The 23,792-nt window shown below is 44.4% G+C and overlaps 1 protein-coding gene and 1 long non-coding RNA gene across 5 annotated transcripts in view; one reads left to right on the plus strand and one right to left on the minus strand.

Annotated features, from left to right (window-relative positions):
• Positions 1–23,792, plus strand: part of IRF2 (interferon regulatory factor 2) — an 85,476-nt gene that overhangs the window by 38,443 nt on the left and 23,241 nt on the right. For all 4 annotated transcript variants that reach the window (XM_082444841.1, XM_082444840.1, XM_082444843.1 and 1 more), the window contains 4 exons: positions 7,446–7,541; positions 15,110–15,209; positions 16,796–16,972; positions 17,291–17,337. In XM_082444841.1, coding sequence (XP_082300967.1) covers positions 7,455–7,541; positions 15,110–15,209; positions 16,796–16,972; positions 17,291–17,337 — 411 coding nt within the window. In that variant the 5' untranslated portion in view covers positions 7,446–7,454. The remainder of the gene's footprint in view (positions 1–7,445; positions 7,542–15,109; positions 15,210–16,795; positions 16,973–17,290; positions 17,338–23,792) is intronic.
• LOC309651813 lies at positions 15,320–16,786 on the minus strand. Its single transcript, XR_014258419.1, has 2 exons — positions 16,444–16,786; positions 15,320–16,129 (listed from the first exon to the last, which is right to left on the minus strand). It is a non-coding gene; the product is annotated as an uncharacterized lncRNA (long non-coding RNA).

Consider the following 23,792-nt stretch of genomic DNA (forward strand, 5'->3'; position numbering starts at 1 on the left):
TCAAAGTTAGGCCCTGTGCTTAGCAACTTAGCTCCCATCCCTTTGCTTTCCCTCTTGCCCGGTTGTGGCTTATCTCCTGTGACGCTGTAACTGGGAACTGGTGCGCTGTGGGGCTTCTGGTAGAAATTCTCTACGTTTTCCTCTGAGTGAAGATGCCTTTATTTCCTCTTTGTTCCCGAAGGAAATTTTCACTGTATATAACATTTTAAAATAGCAGTTATTTTCTTTGGGTGCTTTAAAGGCATCTTTCCATTGTCTTCTGTTTTCCATTGTTTCTGTTGAGTAGTCACTGTAAGCCTTCTGGGTTTTGTGGTTTTTGGTTTTTGAAGGTCATGAGCCTGTTTTTCCTCTGGCTTTTTAAAAGATTTTTCTCTATATTTTTGGTTTTCATCAAGTGTACTACAGTATGCCTAGGTGTGGTTTTATTTATAGTTGTCAGTTTGGGGACTGTAGTGAGTATTAAACCTGTGGTTAGATGGTCATTGATCACTGTCTCTTCAAATTTTGCTCCTGCCTCATTCTTTCTCTTGTCTTTGTGGAACTTCCAACTACCCATGTTTAGACCTTTTTAGGTATAAAATCCAGTCTATGGATTTTATGGATTTTAGGTCTGTTTTTACATGTTCCACTTTTTTGTCTCAGTGCTTCATTCTGTCTGTTTCTTTCTGACCTGTCTTCTGGTTCACTATTTTTTCGCCTAGTGATGTCTAATCTATTGGTAAACCCATCCATCGAGTTCTTAATTTTAATTATTTATACTTTAGTTGTAGAATTTATAGTTTATAAATTCTGTAGTTTCCAGTTCTCTGAAAAAATTTTCCATCTTGTCTTTTATTTCCTTGAATGTATTAAGCATAGCTGTTTTAAAGATTATGTCTGGAAACATTTGGTATGTGTATATTTGTTATATCTGTATAAAATCTGTGTATGTATCCCTATTGGTCCATTTCTATTGTTCATTACTTCCCTTGGTTTTCTATTTTGTTGTCTTTTAGCCTCGTATTCCTAGCTGTATTGATTGAATGCTGGCCATTGTATCTGAAAAACAGCAGAGAGAATATGAATCTTAGGATAATGTTATCTTTCCTCAAGATATGATTTAAATTAACTTCTGGTAGTTCCAGATCATTTTAATTTGGTCAAGGATTGAGATTAATCAAAGCTGGGCTTTAGTCTTTGAGGTTAGTCTATTTCCATTTAGTTTTATCCCTTACAAAGCTTGCGTGTTTGGAAAGGGGGAGGTTTCCAGGACTCCCTTTTCCTAGCTGGGTCTTTATCTTAAATTCTTATCCCCCTAGTCACTGAGTGTGTCAACAGCTCTGCTCAGCTTTGATGCCCTAAAGCCTCCTCTTCTGGATTCAGCAGATTCCCCTAGGCTAGGAGAAGAGCTGCCCCAAACATCAGGCTTACCATCCTGGGTTTCTTTCTTCTCCCAGATCTTGCCCTCCTAATTCTTTACTACCATCTTAGTTCTCTGATGTTTCTAAACATATTTTTAAAAACACACTTGTGGGACTTCCCTGGTGGCGCAGTGGTTAAGAATCCGCCTGCCAATGCAGGGGACACGGGTTCGATCCCTGGTCCAGGAAGATCCCACATGCCGCGGAGCAGCTAAGCCCATGTGCCACAACTACTGAGCCTGCGCTCTGGAGCCCACGAGCCGCAACTAATGAGCCCATGTGCCACAACTACTGAAGGCCACACACCTAGAGCCCGTGCTCCACAGCAAGAGAAGCCACCACGAGGAGAAGCCTACACACCACAGTGAAGAGTAGCCCCCGCTCGCCTCAACTAGACAAAGCCCACGCACAGCAACAAAGACCCAATGCAGCTAAAAAAAAACAAAACAAAAAACACACACTTTGTTTAGGTTTCTTAGTTATTCACCAGGAGAGTTGGGTCTGAATTACCTACCATGCCATTACCAGAAGCAGCGCCCTGTCAGCCAAGGATTTTATTATCTAAAATCTAGCAGAGATGTTTAGAAGTCTGTAATACAGAACACTAACATGATTTAAGTGGTATTTTAGGATGATTGATATGTCAGTGGTATGCAAAACAGAGAGGGGTTGGGAATATCTCCATAAGTAGAACAGTTAAAAGACCATCATAACTGAATACTTTCTGAAGTGAGAGGAAGGCAGGCATTATGGTTTCTGAGCCTGGGGATTGCAGACAGACCTGAACGAGAGTCTGGGCTCCCCTACTGACCAGCAGGTTGCCTTTGGGCAGTTCCCCAACTTATCCCCTCATCTGAAATGTGGGGTAATAAAGTCCCTACCTCCTAGGGTTAAAAGAGAAGTGAGAAACTCACAGAAAACCCTGGTTTTCATGCCTGGCATATAGGAAGTGCTCAGTAAGTAGTAGCCATTGCTGTTACTATTCCAAGACACAAACCTCAATTATCTAAGTTAGAATTCAAGATCACTGTTAATAACACTAATCAGGACCATAGTTAGCATTGTCAGCTTCATGGGGGATGCGATTTATGTCCTGTGTGTCACAGTGAACAGCTCATGTGCCTTTATGCAGCAGCCCTGGTGCCAGTAATATTCTAAATACTTGCCATGTACTGAATTGATTTGTAGCTAATGCCATGGTTTTGAAGATGATCCCAACCCGACATCTCAAAGATGTAAGGATAGCTGATTTTCCAAAGTCAGGCTTGAGGGTAGAAGCTTCATATTTTAGGTTTATAGAACCATGAATTTAAGCATTTCACTTTTAAAAACAGCACAGTGTACAAGAAATGACGCTTACAAAAAAGATAAATCAGATTATGAGCCTTCATATTACAAACGGATTCCTAGAATCACAGATAACCTCAGAAATTATCTTTGTGAAACCTCTCCTTTTTCTAGATGATCAAAGTATCCACCAGAGAGATTGAGTGACTGGCCCAAGGACACACAGTGGTAATGACAAAGCCAGGACTGGAACATGAGCGTCCCAATTTCTGGTGTACTTTGGTCCTCTTGGCAAAAATAGCACCTCTTTGTCTTCTCTACCGAGTTCCATGCCTTCTTCAGGTCTGTTCAGGCAACACTAGCCTGGGTGTTGCTGCCCACGGGACACTTGCCTTAAAGAAGGAAGACCAGTCTATCATCTTGAATTTCACTGATAGAAGCTAGAAAACACATGCCACATAGGCATGAGTTTCTGGTGCTAGCTGCATGTAGAATTCTACCTTTCCTTTCTTTCACCAGAGGATGCATACTCGACCTCTGATAGTCATGAGAAATCTATGTCAAATGGCAACCTTTTTATTCTGGGTTGTGTGGCAAGACCACTGGTAATTCATTACCTGTTCAGTGTGTTTGTGGCAGGGGACGGGGGAGCAGGCTATAAAATCAAGTAAGACAGAGGAAGTGCCTCCAGGTAAAAGGGTTACCTTTCATTGTGTATCATCGGGGATGTCCTAGCTGTTAAAAACAGCAACACCATAGAACCTGAAATAAGTGAAGCCCTTGATAAAAGAGTTTTCCCTACTTGGATCAGATATTTGCTATATTTGCTTTTCCTAAAAATCTGCTTGTAATTAATGACAGCCCTGATGACTGATTTAGAACAGTTTTTACACGTGTGATTTCCATAGTGTTTTGGCTAGGTGAGCGATAAATGTTGAGGTTTGGCTGAGCTGCATCCTTGTTAGAAACACACAGGATGTAAATAGGGGCTGGGCCAACGGGTAGATGATGCAGCAGAACCTGCCACACTGAGACTAGTAGAGGAGGCCTGTCTGCCAGGATGACCAGACTTTGTAGCGAGTCGCGGGAGAGCCAGGTGAGTCTGGAGCCTTGCTCCGCAGTGTGGTCCAAGGACCTAGGAGCTTGTTAGAAATAGAGAATCCCAGGGCTCACCAAACCCTGCTGAACTGAGATTTGTATGTGCGTTAACGTTGGTGAAGCACTGGTCTAGGTTTTGTAATCAGCTCTTATCTTTGCTATTAACAACACTGATCATACAACACTGATCATTGGTATAAATCTCCAGTTTTCTCTTTAGTCTTGGGTTGATGACCAAAATCCTAGACATGGTTTCCCAGGCCTGCAGGGTCAGCCTGTCTCTGGCATCATCCCTATTGCTGGTTGCCTTCTGCAGCTGGTCCTCCTGCCCCAGGACCTTTGCACTGCCTACCCTCCTCACTTTCCTTTACCTGTAGATGGGGTAGGAGCCCTATTTTCTGACTCAGAGTATCTTACCTTCTATACTGGTTTCCTAGGGCGGTCATAGCAAAGTACCAAAAACTGTGTGGCTTCAAACAACAGAAATGTATTTTCTAACAGTTCTGGAAGCTGGAAGCACCAAATTGAAGTATAGGGCTGTTCTCCCTCTCAGATCTCTAGGGGAGGATCGTTCCTTGCCTCTTCCAGCTTCTGGTGGTTTCAGGCGGTCCTTGGCTTGTGGCTGCATCACTCTGGTCTCTGCCTCTGTCTTCACATGGCCATCTGCCCTGTGTCTTTGTCTGCACATGATGTTCTCTCTGTGTGTGTCTGTGTCCAAATTTCCCTCTTCTTCTAAAGACATTAGGCTCCTGTGAGCCTTTGGTCACAACATTTTCATCAACCCATTGATACATAATCTTGTTTTATGTGTGTCTCTGTTTAAAGGCTCCATATTTAATACGTATTGTAGATTCAGTAACGTTGCACTCAAAGCCAACAAACCGTAACTCATAGCTGAAGGAAGTTTATCTCACAGACATATTTTCTCCATAAGGCACATCACAACTTGGAATGCTAGATCGCGTTTCAGACGGACCACTCTCTGGGCCATTTTAAATGACAAAATCACCAACAAACAGCAGGAAAATGTGAAAAATGTTGCACTAGATAGACTGTGAAAAGGATGCATATTTATAGTGTGAGAGCTGAAATAAGAAGGCAGAATGTCACCTGTTTGACCTTAGTTGGGAGCGTGTGCATTGAATGAGTCAAGTTTTTCACCTCTCTGTGCATGTCTGTGAAGGGCCAGGAAAGCACCCTGAGGATTGGTTTGGGTGTTATAAATATATTTAGTGAGTAGGTACATTTGCAAAGATGGAGTCCTCGAATAATGAAAATTGACTGTATCTCCCCACATAGGCTTTAGTTTTAAAGACAGAAGGCTTTTTGAACTATTTCAGGCGACCGTTTTTTTCCAAATGGGTTGTCTGTGGAAAACATAGGGGAGGGATATGTTATTATGATGACGGATCGGAAGCAGGCGTGTTTCCGTGTTGCTGAGCTTAGGCGGGGCCACAGGGTCCTGAGCCACCGCGGTTCTGCTTGTCACCGTGTCCCCTCAGAGGCGTGTGTCACTACGTAGCTACTCTAACTTCTGCTCCTCCTTTACCCTCCTTACTGCCCTGACTTAGCTGCGCCCTTTCTGTGTCTTAAGATCTTCTCAAGAAGGAGGATCTGACCGGTTGACTGGGCAGGGCCCTTACAGGGCTCGCTCACCCAGTGGATGTAATGTGGACGGCCTTTCCTGACGTTCCCAGAACTCTCCATAACTCCTTATCATCCTGGGCACAGGATGCTCCGTGGGCTGTGGGAATTATCTGCTCCCCTGTCTCCCGCTAGACTGGGAGTCCCTAGACGGCAGGGACTGTCTTCTTTCTTCCTATTCCTGGAACATCGCTCTTGATGTATGATCTTTGGGTGGATGAAAGAGTGAGTGAGTGGAACCACTTGAGACCCACTCAGAGCAGCTGTGTCGGGGGCTCCCTGTGGCCGTTCCGTGTCCTTTTGGACTGTCCCTGCAGTTCCTGTCACTCCTGAAGCCACCAGATGAGTGCACGGGGCCAGCCTGCAGTGGTGACTGCACCTTGGCTGATCTTCAGAACTGGCCTGGTCCTTGTATTGCACGTCTCGGGGTGGGGGGACGGGACGGCCGCATTTAGGCTTTGTAGGATTATCCAGAGACCTAGAAGAGGTAGAGTTCCTACTCCCAGCGAATTTACACTTTGGTTAGGAAGAGAGGCTGAGCACAGCTGAAAAGTTTACATTTAAGATAAGAGTTTGATAAGAATAAAGACAACATTGGAACAGCTGCCCTGAAGCAATGTTTGATTTTCAAATGAGCAGTACAGGATCATGGGTATTGTGGGGCATGGAGGAGGAGGGATTCCTTCAGCTGGAGCGTCTGGGGAGGCCTTGTGGTGGAGGAGGGCGGAGGCTGCATCTTGGAGGATGGCTGGGGATTGGCAAGGCCCGGAAAGAGGAGGAGAGAGGCAGGAGCAGGCCGTGTCTGAGACGGCGAGTCAGTCGGAAGTGGGGGAAAGGCAGGGGCTAGAATTTAGTTCTAGAATTGAATTAGGCTCTACAGGCAGAGGGCGGGGCCCCAGGTGACTCGCTAGTGGCACTTGCCCTCTGGTGCGAGCTGCAGGCAGCACATAGAGGAGATGGGAAGGCCTCTGTGAGCTGGAGGAGAAGGTTACTGAGACTTTTGACCATCTCAGCCTGAAGTCATCTGAATAGAATATTCAGAGCTTGTTTTTGGAGGAGAAAATGGATAAAGGAAAGATGAGGCAGCCAGGGGTTGAAAAGAGGATCATGTCCCACTGTGCACGGAGTCCTGTGGAATGGACGCTTGGTCGCCATTGTCTCTGCTTTTGAGTCCTGCATCGAATTTAAACTTCCGTGTAAACAGGCTGAAGACGAGTGATAGACAGCACTGTGTTAGTGATCCCGCTCTGGGTATATTTAGGTGGACAAGGGAAAGACTGTCTAGAAATGCAGCTGGAAGGAGGGGAGAGAGGTGTTAACGTGGGCTGGTGGAGGAAAGGTGACCCCAGGTCGGAGGAGGCGGATGGCAGTGAGGCAGGACCCTTGAGGGAACACTCCAAATAAGAGATGCTTTCACGTCAAAGCGATGCTGAAGCCAGAGCTAGAGGCTGGTGCACTCTGCAGGGAGACAGACCACATCAGGAGGGGTGGCCAGTGGGTGAAAGCCTTGGAACCGCGTGAATTGATTCCGTAGGCGCTTGGAAGTGCCCATGCCGGGGCTTCGACGCATGTCTGTAACCCAGATACCCTCAAGGAATGACTTGGTTACTCTGTCCACCCTTGGCTCTTGGAAGGATAATACCCAAAGGTATCTGTCAGACCCTGGTCCTCTGAAGGTACCTGCCGTAAACACAGCCTAGCGTTAGGTGTCCGGGCCCTGTGACTGGCTGAGTTTCTGCGTCATGGGACCCTCTCAGCTGAGAGCAGGGGTGGCCTGCACCGCCGCCCCACCGAGACGGCCCCTGGGGAATGAGCAGCGCACGCAAGCGGGGGCAGGGGGCTGTAGGGCAAAGCCCCTGATACGCTCTCAGAGCCCCCCTGCCCCCATGTACACATAAGCTGTGCAGTTTTGAGGAAGAGGAAAATAGAAGAGGGTCAGGCAGGGGTGTCAGACTTCACGGTGCAGACATGACAGTGAGTAGCAGAAATGCCTGATGTCGTGCTTCTCTTCTGCAGAAGGGCACCATGCCGGTGGAGAGGATGCGCATGCGCCCGTGGCTGGAAGAACAGATCAACTCAAACACGATACCAGGGCTAAAGTGGCTTAACAAGGTAAGTGCGTGTGTGCGCGTGTCTGCTTGTATGCGCATGCGTGTGTGTATCTGTGTGAGAGAGATCCTTACTAAGCCGGCGCCTGTGGATCACCGCAAGTGAAACTGTTCTTCGTGTTCAAAATATTATGCTTATTATTTACAAAAAACAACCAAGCAAAAAGGATCGTGAAAATATGAAATTATCCTACAAAGATGACTTATCATCCTCTCAGACTGTAGCCTCGACCCCGAGGTAAGGCTCTGGTCTCGTGGATGACTGTTGATGGGAAGCTTCTTGCTGTATTTCTGTTAAGTAATTCTCCCCCTTTTCCTTCTCTAAATTTCTTTCTTGCTTCTGGTTTTCGAAGATTAGAGGACATGGAACCTGTAGGGCTTTCTGTTGGGAATGGAGCATATTGATATTCTTTTCAGTATTCTTTATGTAAAGAAAAGTTTTGTTTTTGTCTTAAAAAATGGTTTTATTTTTATCATGAAATCCTGTTTGTGTGCCTACGTGTCCTAAAAAAGCAGTATTCCATCATTTACACCCCCTATCTATACATAAATACTTCCTTACTTTTATCAACCTGAAAACTCTCAGTTTAGTTGATCCTGCCTCTCATGGGGGGAATCAGGAAAACCTTGGATGTAAAATAAAGACCACCTGAAAACATTTAGTTATAATCTAGAAAAGCAACGAATACATCATGCTTTCTTTAAGATGGCCCAAGAGAGAGATTGCTCTCCCACTACCAGGAATATTGCAGTTCTTCTGAGCAAATGTCTTTTTCCTCTTCTACCTCCGCCCTGCGTTTTTAATCTTAAGGACACGATGAATAATTTAGCAGGTCAGGCTTTACCTTTGTATCACGTGCTCCAGAGCTTAGAGCCAGATTGTGGCCGTTCCTAACAAGTGTGCAAAATATTGCAGCATAATTTTTTTTTACTAATATTACTCCTTGCTTCATTTTATTTTTTCAGATATCTCTCAAATCTTATTTCTTTTTGTTCTTTTCCCCTCATTTACCTATTTTTTCACTTATTTTAAGTGTAACAGTGTATTGTATTTGAACATATCTGAGTCCCTTCTGAAACAAGATGGGGTAGAAGTAAACAGAAATACTTTTAAGTTAAGCATATGCTCACTTCACTGTGACCTGTCATATATTTTAAGGTCTAATGGCAAACAATGTATTTTTCTAGGCTTGCAATGTCTATAGTGTTTTAGGTTTATATCCTGGAGGGGCTTTGTAATTAGCCTGTTCCAAAGAAACAAACAAGAAATCAGGTTGCCCCGTGTCCTGCTGGGTTAGCAGGGGCGCATGTAGAGGTGTCAGTAAAGGGGAGATGATAGTCAAAGGAGAGTTGAAGAGACATAAGGTCCTCAAGAACAAGAATAACGGTAGTGATAATGATCATAATAAAACTAATTTATGAAGTACAGGCACTCCTCTACACAAGGTCGTGCATTCACTCCCATAATCCCCACTATGGGGTAGATGCTGTTATTTTTTCCATTTTGCAGACAAGGAAACCAAGGCTTGTAGGTTTCGTAGGATTCTATTTTGAAGAACAAAGTGTAACTTTGCCTATTATTGATTTAGGGTGTGAAATTAAAGCAGATGTTGCTGATTTCCAAAGAGAAGTAGGTTTGGTTTTGCTTTTTCTTTTTCTAAAACCCACCCACCCGTTTTGGCTGGCTTGATGCAGTGGCGCACTTACAGTGTCACTGCATCTCCTGCACCAGGTGGGTGCTTGATGTGCTACAGTTTGTTGTTCTCTGTAGTAGGTTGAATAGTGGCCTCCTCAAAAGATAGGTCTACATCCTGACCCCCAGAACTTTTGGATGTGAACTTATTTGGAAAAAAGAGTCTTGGCAGGTGTAATTAACGTAAGGATTTGCAGATGAGATCATCCTGGATTATCCCGCTGGGCCAATCCAATGACAGGGGTCCTTACAAGACACAGAAGAGGAGACACACATCCACGGAAGAGGAGGCGGAGACTGGAGTGATGCAGCCACAAGCCAAGAACACCTGGAACCACCGGAAGCCGGAAGAGGCAAGGGAGGATTCTCCTCAGAGCCTCTGAAGGGAACGCAGCCCTGCTGACTTCTTGGTTTTGGATTGCTGGCCTCCAGAACTGTGATAGAATCCGTTTCCGTGGTGGTAAGCCACCCAGTGGGTGGCAGTTTGTTACAACGGCTGTAGGAAACTTACCCATCCTCGCAGGGTAGCTTCCTCACCGGTACTCTCCACTGAGACACCTTTTCCTCCGGCCACTGTGCCTGTGTTTTTCGGATAGAGGACCAGAAAGTGAATGCATGCCTCTTGGTGCAAGTGAACACTTGGCCCCTTTCTGGCGGCCCTTCCTGCTGAGTCTCACTCACCTGACTCTTGGCTCGTGAGTTCCCTTCCCTGGTACAAAGGGACAGGAGAGCATCCCCTTGTCCTCTGCTGGGCTGGTGTGGGCCAGGCTGAAGGAAGGAGGGTGCGCTGTGGCTACAGCACACGGCACCTCTCAGGACGGCGCTGCCTCAGGAGCTTGTGGGCTGCCTGAGCGCCCAATGCGGACAGAGCCGTCCCTGTCCCTGTAGACCTCAGCTGGCCTCAGGGCATTTCCTCTCCGTACCCACCCCTCCCCAGGGCATCTATTTATAGGTTTCTGCCAACTTAGGCTGGCTGGTATTCGTCTGTCCACATAAATATTTCACTCAGACCCTACTGTTATTTCCTGCCCATTCATAAGCCTAAGAATCCCTGTTCGTATTTTGAGTGGTTTGAGGCCATTCCAAATTCTCTTCTCCCACTGAAGCCTATTATGACTCCTGGAACACCTGTGCTGTCTGCGGTGCTTTGTCATTCACTTGTGCCTTAGCTGTGTTCCGAGTGTCGGTCCTCACGGTGAGGCACTCCAGGCTGGCCGTGCCAGAGGGCGGGCACCAGGGCTGTCTTGATTGTTGCCACGAGCTCAGTGCCAGGCCTCGTGCCCGACACTCAGGAGGTGACGTCGTGCTGAGAATGAATGGATGAACGATGGGCACTTGAAGGGGAGAAACATCAGTGACTCTGTTTTTGTTCTGTTAAGATAATTAGACTTAAGAACACTGGGTTGGCAGCTGTCACGTGTCTCTCATATGAGGACACCGTCAAACCCAGTGCATTCTTAGTAAGAGACAAATAGGTGGTTAATTAATGCCTTAAATGTGTTTCCTCCTCTTCCTTTCAGTACATGAAGGGTGGAGGGTGATGGAACGGGTCCTCTGGGTTCCTCTGGAGGAGCGGTGAGGAAGTTTGGCAAAGCAATATTATAACTAGTTCTTGAAAGGGGTTGTGGCTTGGGCCAGTTACATTTTATTATGAATATTTGCAAATAGACATAGTGTGCTTGAATGATCTAATGACTAGGAAGAATAGCGCAGTAAATTCCCATCTAGATTTAAAACTCACACCTAGATTGAACAATCATTAACATTTAAAAAGGATCTGTGCGGTGTGTGGTAAAGCAGCTCCCTGACACTGTACATCTATAAGATCCAAGAACGTTTCTTATAGAGCCACAATACCACTATCAATTAGATAATTGTAAATTAATCGTAAGTAATCGTCATTTAAAATGTCATTACTGCCCTGTTCATATTCAGAATGCCTTGAGTATTCCCCAGATATCTTTTTACAATTGATTTGTTCAATCAGAATCCAAAGAATGCCCACAGGTTGTGTTTGGTTCCTGACCATGAGCAGTACACGCTCCCTTTTTTCCGTCTCTCCATTGGCTTGTTGAAGAGACCAGGTCAGTTCTGGATTTGTCCTCATGCTTGCTTGTGGTTTCCCTGGGCTGTTTCTTGAGGAAGGAAGGAGGAGGCAGTATTCAGGTTCACCGTTTTTCTCGTCGCTCTGATTGATTCCCACCCTGGTTTTTTTTGTTTTGTTTTGTTTTATTTAATTTATTTATTTTTGGCTGTGTTGGGTCTTCGTTGCTGCGCACAGGCTTTCTCTAGTTGCGGCAAGCAGGGGCTCCTCTTCGTTGAGGTGCACGGGCTTCTCATTACGGTGGCTTCTCTTGTTGTGGAGCACAGGCTCTAAGCGCACGGGCTTCAGTAGTTGTGGCGTGTGGGCTTCAGTAGTTGTGGCACACAGGCTCAGTAGTTGCGGCTCACGGGCTTAGTTGCTCCACAGCATGTGGGATCTTCCCGGACCAGGGCTGCATGTCCCCTGCATTAGCAGGTGGATTCTTAACCACTGTGCCACCAGGGAAGTCCCCCAACCTTGGTTATTGACGTTCTTATTTCTCACCGGAGATCTGCCTGGACCGGGCACCAAGGCCCCTCCCCAAGCCTGGGAGATCATCAGGTAGCTCCCGACCTTTTCCTGCTCTGCACTTTGAGAGCAGGCTTGTGCTTGTGTAAATATCAGGCCATTTCGGAACAAAGTAAGAAGTCCAAACAAAAGTAGCAAATGACATTGGAACATCTTCTAAATATTGGAGGAGTGAAGAGGCACAGGGAGATAAGAGGACTAGTTTCCCTTTGGGGCCAAGGTATGTTTGCTCTGCTTTGCTCAAGATTATCTCGTCTTCTCAACTTGAGCCGGGCTTCTCTCTCCTGCCTGCAGGTGGGTAGAGGTCTCTATGTATCAAAACATGAGTAGCTCCGCTACTGCATTTAGTCCTTCCGTACACGCTGTGTGTAGACACCACGGGTGGGGACCCGGCGCTTGGGAATCTGATGGCACATCCTGATGTCACAGAGTCTACACAGAGCAATGCCCTCCCTGTCCCATAGAACCAGAATGTTTACTGGTCAGAATCTCTTTCAGGTTTAAAATGAGTTTTGCCATCTTTATCTTTCAACATAGTTTTGCAACTTGAAAAACTAGTTAAAAGTTACATGTAGTTTTTAAAAAAAATTTACCATTTTAAAATGTGCAATTCAGTGGCATTCAGTACATTCACAATATTATGCAGCCATCACCACCAGAACTTCTTCATCACCTCAGAAGGAAGCGCTGTACCATGAAGTAGTCACGCCCCACTCTCCTTTCCCTGGTTCGTGGCCACCACCGATCTGCCGTCTGTCTCTTTGGATTTGCCTTTTCTGGATATTTCATATAAATGGACTCATTCAACACGTGGCCTTTGGTGGAAGGCATCTTTCCCTTAGCACAGTGCTTTAAAGGTTCATCCCTGTTGTAGCACGTATCAGACTGCGTTCCTTTTTGTGGCTGAATAATATTCCATTTTATGCATGTATAACACGTTCTTTATCTATTCCATCAGTGGGTGGACATTTGGGTTGTTTCAGTCTTTTGACTACTGTGAGTAGTGCTGCTATGACATTCATGTATAAATGTTTGCATGGACAGCTGTTTGTAATTCTTTGAGTGAAATTACCGGATCATGTGGTAATTTGTGTTTAATTTTTTGAGGAACAGCCAAGCTGATTTCCAGAATGGCTGTGCCATTTTACATCCCCACCAGCAATGTGTGAGGGTTCCAGTTTCTCCACATCCTCACCAGCACTTACTATTTTCTGTTTATTTTTAAAAAAAATTCTAGCCATCCTAGAGGATATGAAATGGTTTCTTATTGCTGTTTTGACTTGCATTTGCCTGATGATTAGTGATGTTGAGCATCTTTTCATGTGCTCATTGGCCATTTATTTATCTTCTTTGGAAAAAGGTCTATTCACGGCCTTTGCCCATTTAAAGGGGATCCATGGTGGATAATTGCTAGGTTCAGTCATTACTTTTGTGGTTTCATGGTTTGAGCATGGTTTCTGGGAGACTAGTTTTGGGAGGTGTGTGTGTGTGTGCCTGCAAACACGCAAATGCTTGAAAAGATCTACTTATAAAATCAATTTTGTGTCTTAGGAGATAGATTTCAGATTGTGTCACCCCAGGTCTCCTTTGTCCTAGAACAAAGTACAACAGCAGATTCTTTAAGGATCTAAATCTTTAAGCATAAACCTTTAGATTCTGGTTGTGTAGTTCAGGAAAAAATCTTTCACCGAGATAAATTCATTTGCATGTTTTTCGCTTTCATGTCAACGTCAGAAACTGCATTAAGTGATTTTGCCCTCTTATTTTCATCTACAGTAAGAAATAAAGTTTCACTCAGCCCTCTTCTGACCACTGCCCTTTTGAATCTGGCCAACCTGGAGCCCTGCCCTCTCTCGGTGGATGATACAGCATGAACAAGGAGGGATTTATGAAAAATCTCTCGCTTTCAGTTCTTCTTTACTAAGTTTTAAATACATAGAATTTTCCCTTTTAACAGTTCTGGGGAGATCTCAAATGTTCTGACATATTTTTAGTTCAGGCTTTGCAATATGTTCTATGGGGAGGGCCAAGTCCCTTTTGGGTCGGTGGGGACCGTTTGTATCTTTCATTGTGTGAGACCAAAGTTGTGGAAAATCCCTACTGACATTTTCTTTCCTGCTCCAGTGTATTGTGCAGAGATCTGCATACCTAGAAATTATCAGACCTACCTTGAGAGCTTAAAAAAAGTACGGTTTTCCTGGTTTTTAATCTCCATGGAGTCCAAGTCACCAGATCTGTTGTAGGACAGGAAATCTAAATCTAAACCCTGGGAGACAATGGGTGATATGAGTAAGTGACTGAATATGGGATTACACAACCTCGGTTTTGAATTTAGATACTTACTACTATAAGTTCCTTGGCTAGAAAATTTAATTCTGTTTCTCAGTTTCCTCAACTGTAAAGCGGAAAAAATAACATACACGCAGCTCGTTAGGGTGTTGCAAAAACCAAAACTGAGACCATGTGAACATGCCAAGTGAACCAAGTTTCACATAAGTAGTTTTACTACAAGTGTGACTTTGTTTCCAAAGCACTGGTTTCTAATCATATGTTTGCCAGGATTGATTTAAGCAATTTTGAGTTACTTCTTGGGATATAAGAGAGATGGAGAGGGCCTGCTATAAGAAGAACTGTACTTGAGGGACTTTTCTCCAGAAAAGGAGTATCATCTTCATATAATTGGTACATCTTTGTTTGTATTTATTGCTATTTCATGCAGGGTAGTAGACACATAGGGATTAGAACAAAATCTTTTATTTCTGTTGGCTGCGTGAGCAGATTGAGATAATTAGTCTCTGTGACAAATTAGTCTCTGTGATGGCCGCAGACACCCCCAACTTCCCTTTAGCAGCAAAATGAGTGTTCATTTGGAGAGTTGCCTAATTTTTAATTTACCTAAGGCAGAAGGAGTTCCTCTTTACCAAGTGATGGGAGTAGCTCATAAGACTAAGCATTAGAAATTTCAGTAAGTGGCCAGTTACCTGTGTTCCTATAAAGGAAAGGAGGCACATTGGCATTTCCCAGATCATCACCGTTGACCTTGGAATTTATTTTTATCCTACCAGACTCCACTTGCCTCTCAATCTCACCTGGTAGACTGTCAAGGTTTGGGTCCCAGTGGGGAAGTGGGTTTGGTTTACAGTAGATACTCAGCAAACCCAGTGATACTTAGCAGGGAATCTTACTAGCTAGAACTAGCTATAATCCTCTGCAATGGTGGCCTGAAACCCAGGGCTGCAGTGCTTATTTACTTTTTTTTTTTTTTCAGGAAAAGAAGATTTTTCAGATCCCCTGGATGCATGCAGCTAGACATGGGTGGGATGTGGAAAAAGATGCACCGCTCTTTAGAAACTGGGCCATCCATACAGGTATTAACCCTGCATTGTTTATAGAGCCCAGCACTGTTGCTTTTTTGTGGTTGTTTTCATGCCTTTAGGTATAAGTGACAAATTAAATTGCAAAATATTTAAAGTGTACATTGTTTTTTGGTGACAATGTTTAAGTTCTACTGTCTTGGCAAATTTCAGTTATACAGTAGACTGTTAGCTATTGTTTATTTTTATTTTTACTACATATATAAAATCTCCTGGCTTATGACTTCATGAAAATAGCTCTGATAAACCTGGGACTTGTTCCCAGGCACATCTAGGACACGTGGGGTACAGCCTGCATCACTCAGAAGTGATGCTCGGGCTTCCCTGGTGGCGCAGTGGTTAAGAATCCGCCTGCTAATGCAGGGGACACAGGTTTGAGCCCTGGTCCGGGAAGATCCCACACGCCGCGGAGCAGCTAAGCCCGTGCGCCACAACTACTGAGCCTGCGCCCTGGAGCCCGCGAGCCACAACTACTGAAGCCTGCACGCCTAGAGCCCGTGCTCTGCAACAAGAGAAGACAGCGCAATGAGAAGCCTGTGCACCACAATGAAGAGTAGCCCCCACTCGCCGCAACTAGAGAAAGCCCGCGCGCAGCAACGAAGACCCAACGCAGCCATACATACATACATAAATAAATAAATAAATTTATTTTTTAAAAAAAGGAGTGATGCTTAACCCATTCCATAGAAAACGTAGTCCTTAAATTTCCTGTAAATGTGGTTTTCTGATGAGGTTCCCCAGGTGTGTACCAGGGGAATATAGAACTTATTTGTTTTGCATCGTATAAAGTTGGGTCAAATTTATCTCCCCCAAAGGTAGTCAAGATTATATTTATTTGTAACAAAATTTAACTAACGAGCTATTTGCAGGAACGGACTTTTACTTAATGTTTGAGAATCAGATGAAAAAGTGACCTTCCAGGGCTTCCCTGGTGGCGCAGTGGTTGAGAATCTGCCTGCCAATGCAGGGGACACGGGTTCGAGCCCTGGTCTGGGAAGATCCCACATGCCGCGGAGCAGCTGGGCCCGTGAGCCACAATTACTGAGCCTGCGCGTCTGGAGCCTGTGCTCCGCAACAAGAGCGGCCGCGATAGTGAGAGGCCCGCGCACCGCGATGAAGAGTGGCCCCCGCCTGCCACAACTAGAGAAAGCCCTCGCACAGAAACGAAGACCCAACACAGCCATACATAAATAAAATAAATTAAAAAAAAAAAAAAAAAAAAAGTGACCTTCCAGTTGCCTGTGCTTGTCGGTCTACTGGCCTCCTAGCTTTGTCTTTTCCTTACCTTGATTGTCCATTCTTCTACCATTATAATTTTCTCTCAAGCTATTTCGTAGAGCCAGGGTGACCAGTTTGTCCCAGTTTGCCTGGAACTGTCGGGTTTTAAAACAAAAATTCCTGCATCCCAAGGACCTTCTCAGCCCCAAATAAACCAGGAGGTTTGCTCACTGTAGGTGTGGCCTAGAATTAAAAGGATTCTCTGTACTATCTGCCAGCAATCCTGTTTCCAGAAATTTTTATTCTAGAAATAATTTTTCCCCTCTTTTTCTTAACCTTAATTCTTTCAACTATTTTGTTAGGAAAGCATCAACCAGGAGTAGATAAACCTGATCCAAAAACATGGAAGGCGAATTTTCGATGTGCCATGAACTCTTTGCCTGACATTGAAGAAGTCAAGGATAAAAGCATAAAGAAAGGAAACAATGCCTTCAGAGTCTACCGAATGTTGCCTTTATCTGAACGACCTTCTAAGAAAGGTAGATAAAGATATTTACTGACTAAAACAACGATCGCTTAATATACCTTATAGTGCCTTTGTGATTTCTTTTATTTCCACATCTGTAGTCACAGCAGGGATACAACCCTTGTTCCCACTGTGGGTGATAATTCTGCCCTTACCTGGCTGGGGAAAATGACCCTCAGGGCCCCCAAAAGCGGTAAAAGAAGCATTTGGGATCTTGGCCATGTACAGATTAAAGCAATAAATTCATTGAGAGTTTCAGAAAGAATTTAACTTAGGGAAAATGTCTCTCTGTTCTTCATGAATTAATCCAGAACTATTTTTGTTGCCACAGGAAAGAAACCAAAGACAGAAAAAGAAGACAGAGTGAAGCACATCAAGGTAATCTTTGTTCGGAGAGGAGGCCAAGGTTGTGATCAGACTAATGATTCATATTCTGTCTCATGAAAATAAGTGGTGTGATCTCTGTGAAGTACTTAATCTTGCTTCTTTTGCTGTTGTGTTTCGTGTGCTTTACACGTCTCCTCTTTGGCATGTACCCACTTGTAGACTCAAGTACACACATCCCCTGCTTCATCCAACTTCCCTGAGCAATTTATGAATGAACTCACAAATCCATGCTGAGCTTGACAGTCTCAAGCCTCCATCTGGTCCCTGCAACTGTTGCCAGCATGTCACTTAGTTCCAGCTAAGCTCCAGCAACCAGCTACTATCTGATAATATTAAGTATATTTTCAGGCCATTAAATATTTTTAAAAGTATGTTAAATAGTATATACTTATATTAGAATGTATTACCTATATTTATGTATATGTATTGTGTTGGCCAACTTTTTGGCCAACCCAGCATGTATGTATGTATGTATGTATGTATGTATGCAGATATTCCATGACAAGCCATTAGTTTGGGGACACAGATTTCTGTTCAAGCCCTCTATTCATGTGGATCTCAATAGTTTTTTTCCTGCTCCACTATAGAACCAGCTTTCATAACTTCCAAAAGTTTTCCGTAGGGATGCGTTTGTGTGTGTGAGCTTTTCAGTGGGCTGTGTAGTCTGAAATCCACTGCAGTGTGAGGGTCTTTGTGTGTAGATTAGGTGGCCCTTGTTCAATAGCCAGAGAACTGCCAAATATCCCATGCAAAATCGAGGGTGAGCTCCAGTTGCTAAGCAAAGAGCAGACACTACAGTCCAGACTGATAGACCATCAGAGAGAAGATTGTCTGTTTCACCGCGCCCTGTTTGCAGATGAAGAAACAGAGGCTCAAGAGAGTTGAGTGACATGGACCCAAGGGCAGTGGGACATGTGGCCAAGTTCACACGGTTATTTAGAACTGAACTTAAAAGAGATGCCAAGTATTCTGGTTTCTACTCTAGAATAACTCTTGAAGGAAAAACCAAATTGCCCAGACAGCACAATGTTTAAAAGCAAGCCACTTAGTCAAAATAATCGGAAAAAATACACTTCAGTTTGACTTGTGAAGGCAGAGGGAAAACTTAGGTAAATTGTTAAAGTTTCAGACACATTTACTCCTGCAATGGAAAATAAATTTTTTAGCTAGAGTGTTTTAGCAGTGAGACCTCCAGTTTCCACTTCCAGTATTTTTAGTTGGTGACTTATTTTAAATATAGCATAGTAAAGGCCTCATTTTGTTATAACTTTTTATTATGGAAAAACTTGATACACAGGAAGGAGGCAAGTGAGTCAAACGTACTTCGTAGACCATCACCCCGATTTCAGCATTAATCAGCTCGTGGCCATTTTATTTCATTAGTACTTCCCTCCACTTCCATACATCCAATATGAAACTGCAGATGTTCAACCATTTTTGACTTACAAAAACAATTTCATATGGTTCAGCCCAAAATTTTAAAGCAGATTCCAAACATCTTATTTCTTTCATGACTATGTCAGTATATATCTTTAAAAGATAAACACTCTTTAGAAATAACACAGTATCATTATTGCATCTGAAAAAATTAACAGTAGCTCCTCAAAAACATCAAATATCCACTCAGTGTTCAAATTTCCAATTTATCTCATAAGTGTCATAATTTTGATACAGTCTGTTTACTTGAATCAAGATCTGTATAAGGTCCACATGTTGTGATTTTTGGATATGTCTCAAGTTTTTGTAACCTATGGGTTTCCCCTAAATTACTTTAAAAAAATTTATTTTTTTCTTGCAATGAAAAAACCCTGTTATTTGTTGTATCAAGTTCCCCACAGTTTGGATTTTTTTAGGGTCTACATTCTGATTATTGTTGTTTAGTCAGAAAAGTGTAACTTCCACAAATATGTGATTTTGAAGAATCTGCTATAATCTTAAGTACAGCTATATCATATTTGCTACTAGTTTCACAGCATCTAGCTCAGTGTCTGGTACAGAACAGATAATTAATACATATTTGATCACTGAATAGATGAATGAGTATTTGTTGACTAAATAGATGCATAAATAAATGTAATATATGGGGAGGAGGGAGTGGGGGGGTTAGAATGCAGATTTAGTTTCACAATCTCAGTTCATGGAGAAATGAAAATGGAGTAACAGATGTTCACTTTTCAGCCAGCTTTGCTCAAACATAACCACCAGACTTCACTGAATATCAGATGCCAGCGATTGGAAGATGCACCATTATTTTATGTTATCTGTAAGCAAGAAAAAACTGCTTGCAGTGAAATCATGACACAGAATTGATTAGAAGGCACATCCCATTTCAGGGGTGTGGAAATGTGAGGAACGTGCGCCTTAGAATTGATGACACATGGTGTTCTTGTAAGTAAAGGACATCTGCAGTCATATCACCAATGGCAGCGTCTTCCACATGGCCAGGCCCCGCACTGACCCAGGGGAGCAAGTGAGAGATTTCCTCTCAGGTGCAGCCACGTGGGTCCCAGCAGAGAGTGCAGTGAGAAATCCTCCTGTGATGTAGATATGGTCAGTATCCGAAACATGGCCCTCATAGAGACATTGTTCCTTCAGCAGAAGGCAGGCGATTCGTCGGAAATAAGAGCAGCCTAACTTTTGAATTTAAATGTACTCGCATCTGTCCTATGACGAAGCCTCGGAACGTGGATAAGGCGAGCGGGCTCCCCAAGTTCTGTGGTTCATGACTGCATAGTGTGAATGTTTCTGTGGAGTGGTACAAAGTTAATTCTCTAGGTTGTCTGGAATTATATATATACAGGACCTTATCCTTACTGAGCTATTAATACATTACTTTTTATTGTTTGTCAAACACCTAAGCTCTGAGTTTTCCGTTCTGTGCATATATATATATATATATATATATATATGCAACTGGATAGACTAGGTTGGTTTCTTCCGCAGAGAAAATTTGTCTTGTATGTAGTAACTAGGTATGAAAATTTGCTGTTAAAACAAGCGCTTCCCAATCTTCCTTTAATTCAAGTTGAATTTTTTAAGATACCTGAAGAAATCCTTATCTTTTTTTTAATTAATTTTTTTATTGGAGTGGAGTTGATCAAGTTGAAGTTTTAACTAGCAAAGGACGTTTAGAGCATGCAGGCCCACTGTCAGAACATTTCTTGGGCTATTCAGGCAATTTATCTCCGTGCTCTTTGTTTCCTCCCTAAATAGCTTCCCTGAGACCCAAGGCTCATTAACCATGTAATATGTGCAGAAATGCTGCCCCTATATCCCCTGATGTTCTCTTTGGGAGTATTTGCTGTGCACTCAGTGAGCCATCTTTTACTTGAACTAAGCCCTGCCTGCGTGGAGGTAACTGGCTGTCTAAGGAAATAAGAGTAAGAAACACAGTAGTGAGCGGTACGAGATGGGACATCATCAGAGCATACTGGTGTTTCAGAAAATGTCACAAGGCCGAGATCAGTAAGGAAAGAGGTGGATAAAACCGCGAGGTGGTAGCTGACATTTTGGAGCCCCTACCCGGTTGTCAGCTCTGATTATTATTTAGTTCTTCCTGTGATGGGCAGGTTTTCTCTCTTTCGCATATGTGGGAATGGAGGCACAAAGACGTTGAGTAATTTTCCCAGAGTTGCTCCACTTTATGGAATTGGAATTTGATTCCAGGTTAGTCCAACCTCAGAACCTGTGCTCTTTCACGGCGCTCAGTGCCTCTCAGCCTCTCGGAAGCTGTGGGCTCTGATCCAGGCCTTGGGGGACTCTCCAGTATATTGGTGGACACGCCCCAGCACCAGATCATACGTGAAGCCCTGGAGATACAGCTGCTGTGTGGTCTTCGCTGGATGAGTCAGGACACCGGCTTCATTAGAGCCGGAGCCTGAGTGAGGGTACAAGGGGAAACAGAGGCATGTAGGTAGGGAGGATTCGGAATTAATACTTCCTGCCTCAGAGGATTGTTTGCAGAGAACATATGCATGCTTCGAAACTGTGAAGTGCTTCCAGATTAAAACATCGGTGTGATGATGGAAAACATAATCAGGGACTGTCTCTTATGTCACTTGGTAAAGACTAGGACTGGTCTGTATTAGTTCTGAGTGCAGGCCTCTGGGTGGAAGTTACAGAAAAGCAGGTATTGGCTGAGCAGAACTTTCTAATAGAGCTCTCACCGCCAACTGTGACTTGAGCCGGATACGAAACAATATGCTCCCTGCCACTGTCCAAAGACAGGCTGAATGACCGACCACCCATCAGGGCTGATACTGGAGTGATCCTTCCATGGGTTGCAAGGGGTCTTCAGTTTTTAAGCCTCACGCCGGCAACCCAGCTGAACTTTGAAGAGGTGAAATCAGAGCTGCCCTGGAGGGAGCAGGTGAGGGGCCTGCCCTGCCCGCTCTGGTGCCTCCCTGTCCTCCTGGTGGCCCTTGAGCGGACTGCTCAGAGCACAGTCTGCAAACTGGCTGGCCGAATGACCTCCGTGGGTGCTTTTGTGAGACAAGGCACAGCTGAACTCCCTGGGGAGGGTCTGGAGCATGGAGGAGTTGATATTTAAGGGAGGCTTTTCTCACCGTGACGGGAAGCAGCAGATGGGGGGAGAGACTGCGGTAGAGAGTTTAGATGAAGATGGTGGCAATTGGAATGGAGAGGAGGAGACATTTCTCTGGAAGAGGAGGTGGAGGAGGAAGCCAGGTGTGGATCCAAGAGGTGGCCCTGACGTCTCAAGCTTCCTGGAGGGGATGTTGGGAGCGGAGCATGTTTTGTGGGGAACAGGGTGAGTTTCACTGTGGACGTGATGGGCTAGAAAGGGCAGAGGGCCCTCTAAAGCAGACACCAGGTGGACAGTTGGATCTGACAGGCACCGAGCTCGGGTGAGTGTTGGAGGCCAGGTGTGTGGTCATTTGCCCAAGAATGATGTTGGAGGCCGTGGGAACAGATGCCTTCTCCAAGAGGGAAGCTACATGAGATGAACACGGAGACCCAAGGAGAAGACGAGGAGAAAAGCCAGCCAAAGAAAGAAGTCTAAGGGGAAGTTACAGTGGGAGCAGCGAGGAAGAGAATGAAGACGGCCTAGTTCCAAGGGAGGAAGGTGTTCCCAGGGCTAGGCAGGAGGCCGCAGCCTGTTTCAGTCGCACTCCTGTTCTTAGTGGCCTCGGGGCCTCCGAGGTATGGAGTGTGCAGTTCCCCAGGCCGACTTTGACTTTCATGAAGCCCAGCTGTCAGCCTGAGATTTTTGTTGGTAGAGAGACGTAGAGATGCCCTTAAATTTGGCTTTGAGGAGACTGGCTTTGCACAGATGAATTAGGGCATTTCTGGAGGTTGGGGATGGGAAATGGTCTTACGGCCATTATGTTTGGCCTCAAAGGAGGGAACATCTAGACAAGGGCTGTGGCACAAGGATGAGACAGAATGAGTGGCCTTGGTTGTCCTCTGTTCGGCCCACCCCCAAGCCCCTCCAGCAAGCATGGCTTTGAGACCAACCAAAGGAATGTTATTTTCGCGGTCTAAGGAAGGCTGCCCCTGCCTCCGCCCCTGAACGCTCTCTTGTGCTGGTTTGCTTTTGCCTAAAGTCCCTTAAACTGTAGAACAAACCTTGGATTCTATAATGAGAAGAAAGGTTCTTGGGCATAAATATTTGGCAGAGTTAATAGATCATGGAGCGGTCTGAAACCAAGCACAATCTGTTTTTTGGTTTTCTTTGGGGCAAGGTGATTTACTGGAGAGCCTATATCTAAAGTAAGAAAGGGAACAGAAAGAGGAGGCTAGTTCAGGATTCACCAGGCCAGGTCATGGTACAGCCAGGCGGGGGACAGGGCAGGAGTGGGCATCACAGAGGAGGAGGAGATGCTGTGGGCAAAGGCCGTTCGTGACCTGCAGGATCTCTGTACATGTTCCGTAGAGAAATGTTCACCCATTTTCTTAATTTGGGTTCCTTGCTTTTTTTAAAAAAAAATACATAGTTTAGGTTTCGATCTTCTTATTCTAGTCATTTCAGAAATTTCAACTGAGTGTAGTGAAGATCCCTGTTTTTCTGCACCCTGGATGGAGACCTTTGAGGGAGATGCTGGCTACATTTCACTATACAATCTGCTATATTGTCCTTCTAAAACCAGTGAGAAGGTTTGCACTGAAGACTTGGAGATCGGCAGGTTATTTTGGAAGTGGGGATGGGAGGAGGTAAAACAATGTTCAGAGTAGTCCAACTCAAGTCTCCATTGGTAGAGTATTCTGTTTCGTTACAGAAGGAGTGCAAGAGGCAAGGTGGGGATGTGGGGAGTAGAACAATGTTGAAAATAGTTCAGTCTCAATCTCCATTGGAATTAGTACAGGATCCAGGGGTTTATTAAGACAGAAACTACTGGAATTGGACCATGTTGCCTGACCAAAGATGTGAGTTCAGTTCCTGTATCTCCTCAGAGTAAAAGCAGTGTGATCTTGGAAAACTAATTTCA

The sequence above is a fragment of the Balaenoptera physalus genome (genome assembly GCF_965194825.1).
Source record: "Balaenoptera physalus genome assembly, chromosome: 21".
NCBI lineage: Eukaryota > Metazoa > Chordata > Mammalia > Artiodactyla > Balaenopteridae > Balaenoptera > Balaenoptera physalus.